We start from the raw sequence: 14115 nt of genomic DNA, 5'->3' as shown, positions 1-14115 counted from the left end.
ACTGGGTATCACTAAGCAAATGTTTAGTTAGGATGAAGCACTGTGGGTTCCAGGCAGGGCACTGGTGGAGGGAAGGCCCTGTGACTCAAGGGAAGAGACCACACGATGATCTTGAAAACTCAGAGGAGATAAGACACAAGGACACAAGACCCAGGGTGTGAGTGACCTCAGGCTGACAGAGCAGCAGAGGGGACCCTGACCTGTGAGAGCTCAGACAAACAAGGGGGATTACTGAATTCCAGCCGGAATGGGCTTCGGGGGTGAGGACAGAAATCAGAATTCAGAGCAGTGGCCTCTTCCCAGGTCAGTTAATATCTGAGGGCAACTTAGTCTGAAGTAAGTGTAACTTCCATTGTTAGAAGAGAATTCTGAGATGGTCTGTGGCTAAGAATCTGCCTGCCAATCCAGGGGACAGGGGTTTGATCCCGATCAGGGAAGATCCCACAGGCCACAGAGCAAGTAAGCCCGTGCACCCAACTACCGAGCCGGTGCTCTAGAGCCAGGAGCTGCAGCTACTGAGTCCACACGCCACACAGCCTCTGCTCTGCAACAAGAGAAGCCACTGCAGTGAGAAGCCCGCACTCCGCAACTACAGAGCAGTGCCCATTCTGGGTAACGAGAGAAAATCTGCATGCAACTATGAAGACCCGTGCAGCAAACATAAATAAAATTGTAAAAGATAACATTAAAAAAAAGAAGAAGAGAACTCTGATACAAATTCAAGTAGCTTTCGGAAGGGTTGGAATCTTCCAGATAATTAAAACAAACATTTGAACTTAAGTCAAAGGGGCCAGAACACTTGGTTGATTTGAGGGGTCATTCAGCAATCTGGAGGATGCAGAGGGTACCAGAGTCAAGACTCCCCCACTCTCTGAGTCTATTTTCTTTTGTAAACATTCCCCTGCACCTTGAATCTATGCTTATTATTATTATTTTAAATGTCCACTGTTGTTTGGATCCTGGGATCATGGGCCAAGACTTTTTTGTTTATATTTCCCAGCGCCTTCCTCTGTTTTCAATCCTTAATGTCTCTTAAAGCTCACAGGACGGAGCGCCGACTATATTTTGTTAAGAATGTTGTTGCTCAGTCGCTCAGTCGCTCAGTTGTGTCCGACTCTTTGTGACCTCATGGGCTGCAGCATGCCAGGCCTCCCTGTCCTTCACCATCTCCCGAGGCTTGCTCAATGTCCATTGAGTCAGTGATGCCACCCAACCATCTCATCCTCTGTCGTCCCCTTCTCCTCCCGTCTTCAATCTTTCTCAGCATCAGGGTCTTTTCTAATGAGTCAGCTATTCACATCAGGTGGCCAAAGTATTGGAGCTTCAGCTTCAGCATCAGTCCTTCCAATGAGCATTCAGGACTGATTTCCTTTAGGATTGATGGGTTTGATCACCTTGCTGTCCAAGGGACTCTCAAGAGTCTTCTCCAACACTACAGTTCAAAGGCATCAATTATTTGGTGTAAGAATGTTAGCTAGGCCCTAACAGAGATCACAAAACTTTATTGGAGGCATTGAGAAATCACTTAAGACTGGAAGTGTCCCCAAGGAGGCAGAGGTTGCTTAATTGGCTTTTCTGTCCTGGAGAGCTGCGGACAGGCAGCAGTGGACACTGTCTGCTAGGTCTGGGGCCCAGATTCTGCAGGGATGTCACCCACCAAACAGCGGATGACACCGTATGTCACCCAGAGACCCGGGTTCAAATTCCTTTCCTGCCACTTGGTCATGTGACTTTGGAGAAATTATTCAACCTCTGAACTTTAGCTAAGTTTTGTTTTGTTTTTTTCTTTTCTCTCTGTAAAACCTATACACCATCACCTCCCATGTACAGTTGTGAAGAGTGAGTGAGAAATAATGTATTTAAAATTCCTGGGACATAGTGCCTGCTTGGTAAGCAGAGGTCATCGTGCTATGTCAGATTGAAGAGCCTGAACATTAACCGATGCGAATGAAAGTGAGGAGAGAAGCTGAACCGAAAGATGATAAGATGGACTCAGGGTCAGGAGGTTCATGCTGATGGGCCCAGATTACTTTGGAAGAAGGAAACAACCCAAACCTCAGAAACCTCCGGCTTTATCATCTGCTGTGCAGGCTGGGGTGAGGCTGGACATCACCCCTACTGGCAGAAATCGGGAGCTTACCCCTCACACACCGTCTTGAAGCCCACGGCCCTGTCCCTACACACTGCCTCTCGCGCTGGACCGCAGGTCGCCCCTGGCTGGTCCGTTCCCAGACGACTCACTCCCCTGCAGCTTGCTGCCTTTCCTGTTTACGGCCTGGTCAAAGACACGACTTGACCTCTTGCTTCCTTTCTTCCTGGACCACGATTTCCACTTGACCTGAGACAGCGCGGCCTCCCACTGCCCTGCGCACAGGTCCGCCTTGGCCCCTCCCCTCCATACCTTCCGATTTAGCCTTGGAGCAGGTCAGACATGATTTCCTGGCACCTGGTCAGTTTTCTTTCCTCCAGAGTAGACAAGCTCTGAGGTGAGCTCGTCATCACGATTAAGAGGGAACAACAATTGGGCATATTTTACCAAAAAAAAAAAAAAGAGTTACATTGTCTAAGCCCATCACGACCTTCCCGACACACAGGATGGGCTGAGTATGACCTTGCAAACATTGAGCAGCTGCAAACTTGAAACAGGAGTTGGCAAAGCAACTCACAATGCACAATGTGAGAAAAAACAGTCTTTGTTTTCCTAATGTGAATGTCAAGTTGAATGAAACAACAAACTATTTTAAGAACATCTGGTCAATTATAAGTATTATTCAATCTAAGCAACTCAAAATGTTTATAAGGCAAGTCCCTCATTAAGCACAACGGGGTTATGCAAAGAGGGTGCTTGGTGAAGAGAGGTCTACAAGGATGAGAAACAGCCAGAAGGGAAAAGAACCCATTGAGGGAGACAGTCTTAAAGGTATTGTGTGGTTATTTGGCCAGAACCATCCTAGTTCTGGGGCATTCCAGGTGCCTCAGTGGTTAAGAATCTGCCTGCTACTGTAAGAGACGAAAGAGACTCCGGTTGGATCCCTGGGTTGGGAAGATCCCCTGGAGGAAGAAATGGCAACCTACTGCAGTATTCTTGCCTGGAGAATCCCATGGACAGAGGAGACTGGCAGGCTAAAGTCCAAGGGGTCCCAAAAAGTCTGACACAACTGAGCAACTAACACACATCCCAGCCTCGGGCTTTGGGGCTATGGATCCTGCACGTCCCTCTTTACCCTCCGTCACCCCTTCAAAGCACAGCAGTGAAAGGGAGACCAGGTGCCAACCAGTCACACCCACCCTTTACTCTCAGGACCCCCTCCAACAAGTCCTGCTGCCCTAAAGCCGACCGAGGTGTGTCCATGTTCTTCCCCGGCAGAGGGAGAAGAAGACATAGCAACCTGAGTCTTCTAGGGAGTTTCCATTGCAGTGAGTCTGAGAACCACTGGTCTGTGATTCCACAGTATCTCATCGCCCGAGGCACCTCCCAGCCTGAAGCCCATGGAGGTAGAAGCTCAACACACGATCAACTCTGAAAACCGTGGCACTGCGCAATCTGTCTGCCAGGCACTAGGCTAGACTCTGCGTACGGACCTTCCTTTATTCTTTGCCATCACTCTTTCTGGGGAAGCAAGCGAGGATCGGGGAGGAGGCAGCCCCCTCTGCAAGCCACAAAGATGATGTGTCAGTTCGCAGGTGTAACACACGTGTCTCTGGTGGGGGCCGGAAGTCAGCCCTGGTGGAGGCTGTGCACTGGGGGAAGAGAGGCTGGGGAGGGCTATGCAGGAACTCTATTTTTATCTCGATTTTGCTGTGAACCTAAGACTCTTCTGTATGGTAACTCCCTAGAGATTTGCATCAGTTTTATAAATCTAAAAAGTCAAATCTGTTCATCTAAATCTAAATTTAGAAACCGAATCTGTTCATCTGACTTGCCCCAAACTAAAACATTTGTTTTAAAATTTTGTTTTTATTTAAACCCAAATAAGCCTATTAAAGGGCTTCCCTGGTGATGCAGTTGGTAAAAAGAATCTGTCTGCCAATGCCAGAGATGAGAGATGTAGGTTCAATCCCTGGGAAAGGAAGATCCCCTGCGGGAGGAAATGGCAACCCAGTCCAATAAAATTCTTGCCTGGGAAATCCATGCACAGAGGAGACTGGAGGGCTACAGTCCATGGGGTTGCAAGAGTCAGACACGAAAACCCTATTATTAATAAAATGCAGAGTCAACTGGGAATATTTTAAGAGTCTAAATTTTTAATCTGTTTTAAAATTGTGTTTCCCCAAGCAGTAACATTTTTGGTTTTAACTTTTTTTTTTCTATTGGAATACAGTTGATCTATGATGTTATGTAGGTTTAGGGTCTGCAGCGCAGTGATTCATATATATGTGTATATATTCTTTTTTCAAATTCTTTTCCATTACAGGTTATTATAAGACATTGAGTATAGTAACCTGTGCTATGCAGTAGCTCCTTGCTGGTTATCTATTATGACATGTCTGTGTATGTTAATCCCAAGCTCCTAAATTATCCTTCTCCACCCCCTTTCCTCTTTGGTAACCATATTTGTTTTCTATCTCTGTGAGCCTATTTCTGTTTTGTAAATAAATTCATTTGTATCTTTTTCTTTAAGATTCCACCTCAAACAGTACTATTAATTGTGATACTAAAAATCAGAGGCATATGGGATTAACCATAACTGGGAAGATTAGTGTGTATATTTTTAACCATCCAACCCCATGTGGGTCTTGAGATGCTAATGAACGCAGTAACACTCCAAGAAGCTGTACTATAGGCTGTCTCCACTGGACAAAACAGAAACCATGTTCTCACAAGCACAGCCACACAGCATCAAGGTTAAAAAGAAGAAAAAAAACATTTTTAAATCATTTCACTGTCATAGGCTCCCCAGTTCTCAAGCACAAGCACACAGCATCAAGGTTAAAAAGAAAAAAAACACACACACACACACAGAGAAACACTTTAAAATCATTTCACTGTCACAGGCTCCCCAGTATTCAAAGGACAAGGGGCCCACGGAGCAGGGAGCGTGCTGGCCTGTCCGAGTGCACTCGGCACAGAACGAGGTCTTAGATTCGTTGAAGAAACAGCCGCAGACTGTCCTGAGCAGGCAAGGGTGTCCAGGCTGCATGGTGCTGAGGGGACACTCCATGGTCCACGGGTCCCTCACTGCACTCAGGGCGAGGACACTTGCCTTCATGTACCCTGGGATCTTCTGTCTAGCTCCCTCCTGCCTCTCAGAGATTCTGACCATTTTACAAGCGCTATGAATTCACCTCTGTTAACAGTGGCTCAGAAGCTTCTTTGTGCTAAAGCGTGGATGGCTGAAGGGAGCCAGTCATTCCCCAAGAAGCAGAGCCCCTCCCACTTCATTCGCTGCCCCGACCCTGTCCTGAAGCCTCACCGGGCGGGGCGACTCCCTTACCAGGCTGCCCCACTACCCACGTCCCTGCGAGACCCTGTGTTTGAGGAAGGTAAGGTGTTGGAGAAGACTCTTGAGAGTCCCTGGTACTGCAAGGAAATCCAACCAGTCCATCCTAAAGGAAATCGGTCCTGAATATTCTTTGGAAGGACTGATGCTGAAGCTGAAGCTCCAATACTTTGGCCATCTGATGCGAAGAGCTGACTCATTGGAAAAGACCCTGATGCTGGGAAAGATTGAAGGCAGGAGGAGAAGGGGATGAGAGGATGAGATGATTGGATGGCATCACTGACTTGATGGAGGTAAGTTTGAGTAAACTCCGGGAGTTGATGATGGACAGGGAAGCCTGGCATGCTGCAGTCTGTGGGGTCGCAGAGTCAGCCACGACTGAGTGACTAAACTGAACTATGTTTTTAAAATATCTGTATTACTTACAATTAGTTAATAAAAGTGACCAAAGTGGGTTTAAAAAGCCGACCCAGGAATGGGAGCTCCGTCCCTTTCAAAGGTCCCTGCACAGGTGATGGGGAGAGGAGTCCCTTCCTGGAGCATCTATTACTGGGCACCGAAGTTCACAGAGTGGGGTGGGGGTGGGCAGGGGAGGGGTAGAGGCTCAGGGTGAGCAGAACAGAGTAGGGACCGTTCAGGGGCATGGACACAGGCCTCTGTGAAGATTCCAGAAGCCAGGGTTCTGGTGTCAGCACCGCTGCTCACTGACCACTGGACCCCCTGGGACCTGTCCTGGACCTTCCTGGGCCAGCAGTCCTCATCTGAGCTCCAGCTGGGACCTGGCCCCCGGATTCCCCAAGCCTTGAACCCTCCCTACTCCACCCACCTGGGAAGGTATCAGCCAGCTCTCAGCGATAAGCCTGGCTTTCGTGTCTACAGAAGCAGAGAGGGGCTTCAGGGCAGTGAGGATACATCTCAGAGAGCGAGCTAGAGGGTAAAATAATCTCTTGAAGGATCAGCCTAGAAGCCACAGATCCATCTAGGAGCTCAGGCATGCCTGCGGCTGGGAGCCTTGTCTGTCCATGAAACCATCTAAACACTCTCTGTCCTCCCTTTCTAAGAACTCCCCACAATTCCACCTCCAGTTCTTCCCCATGGCCACGCCTATGTTTACACTCGAATCCCTCCACCTACTCAGGAACAGTAGTGAGCCAGTTGGCATTAGGTTTCCCTAAGGATCTAAACACTGCTCTAGACTCCAGACTACAAGAGTCAGAGGCACACAGCGCTTCGGAAAACAACCAGAGCCCTTTCTCTGGGCAAGCACCTGCCTTTGAGGATCTCATCATGAAGGGAAAAGGGATCCAATAAAGGTGGGGCTAGTGGTGAAGAACCCACCTGCCAATGCAGGAGACGTAAGAGACATGGGTTCGATCCCTGGGTCGGGAAGATCCCCTGAAGGAGGGCATGGCTACCCACTCTAGTATTCCTGCCTGAGGAATCCCATGGACAGAGGAATCTGGCAGACTACAGTCCATGGGGTTGCAAAGAGTTGGACACAACTGAAGCGATTTAGCACAGCACGCACGCAAAAGGTATAAAATGACAGGGAATCTGTTTAAAGGCAAGTGGAATCGCCCTTTTATCAATATTGAGCTGCAGATGTTTTTAGCTTCCCTGACATACTTTAGTCAGAAAATTAAGCAAAATCTGGGACTTCCAAATACATAGAGCAGATTTCTTACTGCACCACTCCAAGATCTAAGTTTCTTCTATCAGGTTTATTTGGATTTTGTCTTTGCTTTTTAAGACCAGATGAGAGAAGGGGGTATTTCTAAAAACAGAGAAGTAAGTGGATACAATAAACTCCACACTGGTGGTAAGAGTTGATGACAGTGAGGACATAATATCTGCCAGGTCCTCTAAGGACAAAACCAGGATGACCAGTGACATGTCAGCGAGGACTCCTGGGTGAGGCTCAGAAACAGGAAATCCCTGCCGGTATCATCCAGGAGAGCAGGTTCAAGGTCAGGACCAAGGCCAGGGCCTGACAACCACATCCTGAAAAAGTCGCTTCAAACTTGTGTAACCGCGAGCAGCCCTCCAAAACCTCCTGAGATTCGAAGACAGGAAGAGCCAGAACTAGAGCTTTAGGCCCTGTTTCTGCCTTCACACGTGATAGTGACACATGATGGCCAGAGGCTGGGAGCTGCCTGGACAAGTCATCTCTGAGTGCCCTGTCCTTGGTGCTCTAGCTCACGGACACCTACAGGCTCCTAAGGATTTCTTCTAGAAAGACAGTAGCAGGTGCAAGTGAGGGGGACCAGCACACACCCTCAGAGTCCAGGAGACTTCTTGTGGGAAAGTAAACAGGAAGCTTTAAATTCCGCTTCTCCTGTTAGGAGCATGCCAAGGAAGTAGCTCACACAAGGACCAGACATACACAAGTGCAATCAGCCCGTGGTCTGAGCCTCTGTGTCCTCAGATCTGGAAGAAGTGACCTCTGACATCTAGCAGCACAGACAGGGGAGAGACACATACCTCCCACGGGAAGAGCAGGAGTGGTCTTCACTGCAGGGGACACTGTAACATGTCGATGACAAGTATCCTCCCTAGGCTGTTTCCACACTCTCATTTATACCTTTGGGTATATTCAGGGTTCACTCTTAATCACCAGTAAATTATAACCTGCTGTGCCCCGAGACAGGCAGAATCCACGTCATTCTATTCCATGTGGGCTCAGCTATGCTCTCAGTGTAATAATTGAGTAATGTAAAACTGATGTTTCAACTTAAGAATACTGAAAGTGTCATTTTTTTGCACCTAAAAGCATCTTTTTCATCACTGGGAGCTACTAAAGGTCTGGGAACTCTTAAAGGACCCCTATGTTTAGAAAACAAGAACTTGTAACAAGCCTAAAGAATCCCATGTCAGTTGATCTGTATGACAATTATGACACTAATATCACAAATCTTTGTTTTCCAAAACCCATGACCTATAGATCAACACATGTTCACCATCTTTCAGTCATCTGATCACCTACATAAAACTGCCTGCATCCCATCCCCTCTGGTCTCCTGCCCCTCTTGATGTTACCCCAGAAATTGTCTACAAGCACTTCTTCATTTATTTATCATTTCCTCCCCCCAGAACACAAATTGCATGAGAACAGTGGGTACTATCAAGCAAGAGTTTAAAATACCTACCCAAAGAAATATATGACTGCATTTTGTTCTTTCCTTTACTGCCAACTTAACTAGGTAGGAAAAAAACAAACAAAAATACTAGCTTCAGTGGGGCATTATCTATTTCATTGGGGTGAAGAGGACAGACCTATTTTCTGATCAAATAAGGCTGACGCACATCTCCGGATACCCTTGTGATTAGCTGCGATGTTTCTGAATACCTGTTCAAAAATTATTTTTATTGTGTAGCTGGTAACCAACACATCAGAGACAGGAAGTCAGCTCAATTATCTTCACATAACAGATGAAGAGAAGAGGCTCAAGAAGGGAAAAACCATTTGCCTAAAGTCTCAAATGGTAAATCCAGGCTTCACACCCAGTGTCCTGACTTCCCAAGCCACGTTCTCTTACTGCACCAACATCCACACTGCCCTCAGGTCCACCGAAGCCTCTCACAAACCCATGGCTCGGACGGTTGATGGGCTGCTGGGGGCTCCCAGGAGCCTGTAGAAGCCGCTCTGCCTCTGTCTGCTGCACAGAAACGCCAACTGCCAGGGGCTTCCCTGGTGGTCCAGTGGTTAAGAGTCCACCCGCCAATGCAGGGGACACAGGTTCGCTCCCCGGTCCAGGAAGATTCCATGTGCTGGGGGCAACTAAGACCATGCATCACAACTACTGAAGCCCACAGTCTAGAGCCCTGCGGTCCGCAACAAGAGAAGCCTCCACAATGAGAAAGAAGCAATAAAGCGTGTCTCCACTCTCCTGGAGACAGTCTGTGCGCGCAGCAACAAAGACCAGTGTAGCCAAAAATGAATAAACAAAACAAAAATAAAATGGTTCTTAAAAAGCCAGTTGCTAACCTGGCTGTTCTACCATCTTACGACAAAAGAGGTCAGCCACCCTCTGGGTGGGGTAGGGGGGGTGGGGGAGGTGGATGGATGGGGAAGCCACTGATGTTTTAACCTAAGAATGTTGAAAATGTCCAATTTTTTACCTAAAAACATCTTTTTCATCACCGAGAGTCCTCTGGTTACGAAATGAGGCGTCTGGGCCCCACGAAGGGAAGGACAGTCTATCGAGTTGGCCAAGATGCCGAAATCAATCCAGAGCTCGACTTCCTTGATGAGACGAGTCACAATCTCACAAGCTTCTCTGTACTCCCCGGGCTCAGTGCCGAGACACTGTACTTTCTAATAATTGGGGAGAAAAAACCATCTATCATCCTCCCAGTCTCCCAACGTCTCTGTGAGGAAGGCTGGGTCATCAGTATGTCCTTGGATTTGGACGAAACTGAAAACCAGGGGTCCAGGGCTCCAGGGGTGTGGCCCAGATTAGGATGTTAGGAAGGGTCGCGCTCCATCCCACCCAGCTCTGAGTCCCCCTCACTCCCCCACGTCAAGCTGCCTTCCCAGCCCTTGCCCACCAGTCTAGAGCTCACATTCCAGCAGGGACTCAGAGCACACCACGGCCACTCCAGCCTCACTTTTCTGACTCTGGCTGTATGGAGACCCCAAGCGCCAATGGGCTTACTTTATGAAGAGAGAGAAACCCAAGTCACGACTGACAGATGAGATCAAGGCAATGCCACGAACCCTGTCTCGTCCCCTTCTTGTTCCAACAGTTTGCCCATCCCCTCTCCAGCCCATTGCTAGACACCACTGGGGGCTCTGTTAGACAGAAAAACCACAAAACTTACTCAAAATGAGTTCTGACATGGCAACAAAGATCCCCCGCAGGTGCAGACACAGGAGTTTTCATTTAGAGAAGATTCACGCAGAGAGAAAGCCCCAGACCAACAGGGCCAGGGCTCCGCCTGCAGACCTAGCTCAGTGTCTCCCGAACACGCAGCTTTGTTGGAAGCCCACCCGTGAGGGAACAGGAGGTAATCAAATAAACTGACGCAACCTCCCCTGCAGGGAAACAGAGATGCAGACTTCCAATTATTCCCAAGAAAACAGCAGCTTTCAAGGTGGGGAGCATTCCTGCTGGGAATACCCATAATAAAGCAAGTCTAGAAAGTGTATTTATTTCCAGCCCTGGGATGGAAGCCGGACTTGGACTCCCAGGACTGGCGCCCGGTGTCCCTGTGCGTGGAGCCTTCCTTCACGGAGAACAGACACGGAGGAGTCTGTTGCAGGGAAGGACCAAGTTGTTGACATGATAATGGGCCTAAAGGGACTATGTTCTCTCAAGGATGTAAAACTCTGGCCACTTGAGAATCGTTAGTATAGAACTACAGCACCGACAATAACAAAACCCACCAGGTCCAGCCAATGTTTTCCTCTTTCTTAGGTTATCACAAGACTCCAGGGATTGGCATCCACGGCCATCTGCCAGCTTCCTGACAATCCAGGAATGAGCAGGTCCAGGTGCCTCCGGGCCATGGAAGACCACTGACACCCTCACCTGCCGGCGCCCAGGTGTCCTTTCCGGGTCTGCTCACCACTCATCCAGAGATACTGAGGGATGAGGGGCTGGGGGGCTGTTTCTCTGGGCTCTGCAACAACCTTGTCTGCAAGACGCTGCTCCATCAGGTCTCGCTCTCCTGCTTGAAAACTTCTGACAACCCCCCAGCGGCACAGGAGACACACGAGCCCCTCAAGCCCACCTGCACACACACGCTTCCGTCGTCTCTTCCTGCCCATCAGTGTCTGTGGCGTAATTTGCTTATCTCGTTTATTTTCTGTCGCCCTGTTGGGAAGACACATTCCTCGAGGAAACTTATTTTCACTGGCTTTGCTCTCTGTCGGGTCCCACGGCCCTGGCACAGAGGAGGTGCTCCATAAAAATGGGTAGGCACAATCTATCTGATGAATTCACACCTGGGAGAAAGCCAGGGGGAAGGGGGTTGGGGGGGCGGGGCATGTGGGAAGGATCACTGATCTACCAGAGATGTCACCAGGACAGGAAGGATGCTATGTCCACGTCGTATCACTACCTGGTATTACAGGCTGTATGTGGAAAGGAAATATTTACTGAGTGGATGTCTCAGTAACTACTCAATTAGCAATTAGGTGTGATTTTCTCTTCTGGGAAATAAAATTTCTCATTTTGGCCCAACTCAATATATGTGAAAACTGTCCAAAGAACCAATTCCAGTCACCTGTGCTTTGGTGTGAATTCATGCAGAAACGTGCCAGCTTTCTCTTTCTTCCTGGGGACCAGGACACTGGCTGTAGCCAGCTCTGTGACCTTGGCACATCTAAGCTCTCTGCAGCTTGAGTTAGTCACATGGAAAATGATAATGGTGGGTTTTCCACCTATGAAATCAACTGCATTGTTTTTAACTATAATAATTTGATTACAGTCATGGTTGTTGTTGAGTTGCTCATTCGTGTCCAATTCTTTTGAGACCTCGTGGACTGTAGCCCATCAGGCTCCTCTGTCCATGGGATTTCCCAAGTTGGACTACTGGAGTGGGTTGCCATTTCCTTCTCCAGAGGATCTTCCCAACCCGGGGATCGAACCCATGTCTCCTACATTGGCAGGCGGATTCCCTACCACCGAGCCACCTGGGAAGCCCAAACTCTACAGTCATGAAGCCAATACTAAAACACACAAGACTAACAGTAACACACGTTAATAGTATGCTATTGAGAGGCAGCAGGCAATATTTATCAAGGACCTTAAAAACGTTCAACTCCTTTGATCAAGTAATCTCATTTCTGGGAATCCATCCATAAAGCATGAAAAAAACTATGGACATGAAAATATTTGTCATAGCATTTCCCATAATACATAAAAGACCATAAATGTAATTTTTAAAAAGAAATATCAAACCAGTAAAAGCAGAAGAGTGGAAGACTATGAGCCACACGATGATATTCTGCAGTCTTAACCAATGGCTTAATGTAATCTTGGTGAATGGAAAAGGAGTATAAAAATCATATGTTATGTTAGCCTCTAGAGACAAAGAAAGGATACACAGGTGGAGTCATTGCTTCATTACAATGAGGAGCCACTGAGGAAACCCTTACGACCCCATGGTATGTAGCCCTCCAGGCTCCCGTGTCCATGGGATTCTCCAAGCAAGAATCCTGGAGTGGTCCACCATTTCCTCCTCCAGGGGGTCTTCCCGACCCCAGGATCAAACCCGCTTCTACGGCACTGGAAGGCAGATTCTTAAGTGCTGAGCCACCCGGAAAGTCATACATATAATTATAATTATATGATCTCAAAAACTTCTACAAACCCAAGGCAAGTCAAAATAAAGAAACTGTTTCAGTGAACAGTTGCAAAACGTATCCCAAACAGTTAATCTCCTTTATACAGAGTTTTAGAAACTGATGAAAGAACAACAGTAATAGCAAATGATCAAAGAACAAGAAACAGTTCACAGGGAAGAAAGACAAGTATCCTCCAGAGGGACACAGTCCTAAGAAGACATGCAAATTCATGACATAAGATGCCATTTCTCAATTTTCTACCCAGCAAATATTCAAACATTTTGCAAAACACTCATCCATGAGGCTGTTGGTCAATAACTGCTCTCCTGACCCACTGGAGTTCAAAATGATACAATACATCAAAAGGTTTTTTGCTTTGCTTTGTTCTTAGAATTCACCAACACTTTATCTATATTTGCCCATTGATCCAGATAGCCTACTTCTAGGGCATGTGACCAGTGAATGAAGTTTGTTACTGTGGCCTTGTTTGAAATACCAAAAGACGAAAAACAATCCAAGTAGGAGACAGGTTAAATAAACTGAGAAAAACAACCCTAGAATTCAGTACTAGGTGATGGCAGAAAGGAGAAATATTCTACAAGTTAAAAAGGGAAGGTCTGCACAACATAGTAGATTAAAAATGTGAAGTATAGAACATGTATATTACATTCTGAATTTTGTGTATATTTGTACTTATTTATATTTGCATAAAGAAACACTAGATGTACACGTGTAGCCACCATGGAGATCAGTATGAAGATCCCTTAAAAAAGTGAAAATAGAGCTACCATATCCCACTCCTGGGTATAAACAGGGAAAAATTTATAATTTGAAAAGATACAAGAGCCCCAGTGTTCTCCACAGCGCTCTTCAAAATTAGCCAAGACATGGAAGGAACTTAATGTCCATCAGCAGATGACTGGATAAAGAAGACGCCTTATATGTATGCAACGGAATATTACTCAGCCAGAAAAAAATGAAGTAATGCCATTTGCAGCAGCATGGACAGACCTAAATTCTGTCATAAGTGAAGTTAAGCCAGATTGAGAAGGACAACTCTTACAAGATACTGCTTATTATGCACAATCTAAACAACAAAAAAAATTACACAAATGAACTCACTTACAAAACATACACACTCACAGACATAGAAAACAAACTTGTGGTTGTCAAAGGGGAAAACCAGGAGTTTGGGATTAACACATATACACTGCTACTGCTAAGTCACTTCAGTCATGTCCGACTCTGTGCGACCCCATCCCTGGGATTCTCCAGGCAAGAACACTGGAGTGGGTTGCCATTTCCTTCTCCAGTGCATAAAAGTGAAAAGTGAAAGTGAAGTCGCTCAGTCATGTCCGACTCTTCGAGACCCCATGGACTGCA

The 14115-nt window shown here is 47.1% G+C and overlaps 1 protein-coding gene across 9 annotated transcripts in view; it reads right to left on the bottom strand.

Moving 5' to 3' along the window:
* RNF144A (ring finger protein 144A) overlaps nucleotides 1–14115 on the bottom strand; it is a 123364-nt gene that overhangs the window by 38868 nt on the left and 70381 nt on the right. The window contains exon 1 of one of the 9 annotated variants that reach the window (XM_043916976.1): nucleotides 11175–11391. The exons of the other annotated variants lie outside the window; for them this stretch is intronic. Within the exon in view, the coding sequence (XP_043772911.1) occupies nucleotides 11175–11274 (100 nt within the window). The 5' untranslated portion in view covers nucleotides 11275–11391. Of the gene's footprint in view, nucleotides 1–11174; nucleotides 11392–14115 lie in introns of those variants that run through there. 9 annotated transcript variants of the gene reach the window in all.

The sequence above is a fragment of the Cervus elaphus genome, chromosome 11 (assembly GCF_910594005.1).
Source record: "Cervus elaphus chromosome 11, mCerEla1.1, whole genome shotgun sequence".
NCBI classification, from domain to species: domain Eukaryota; kingdom Metazoa; phylum Chordata; class Mammalia; order Artiodactyla; family Cervidae; genus Cervus; species Cervus elaphus.
This window is presented reverse-complemented; position numbering and strand designations above follow the sequence as displayed.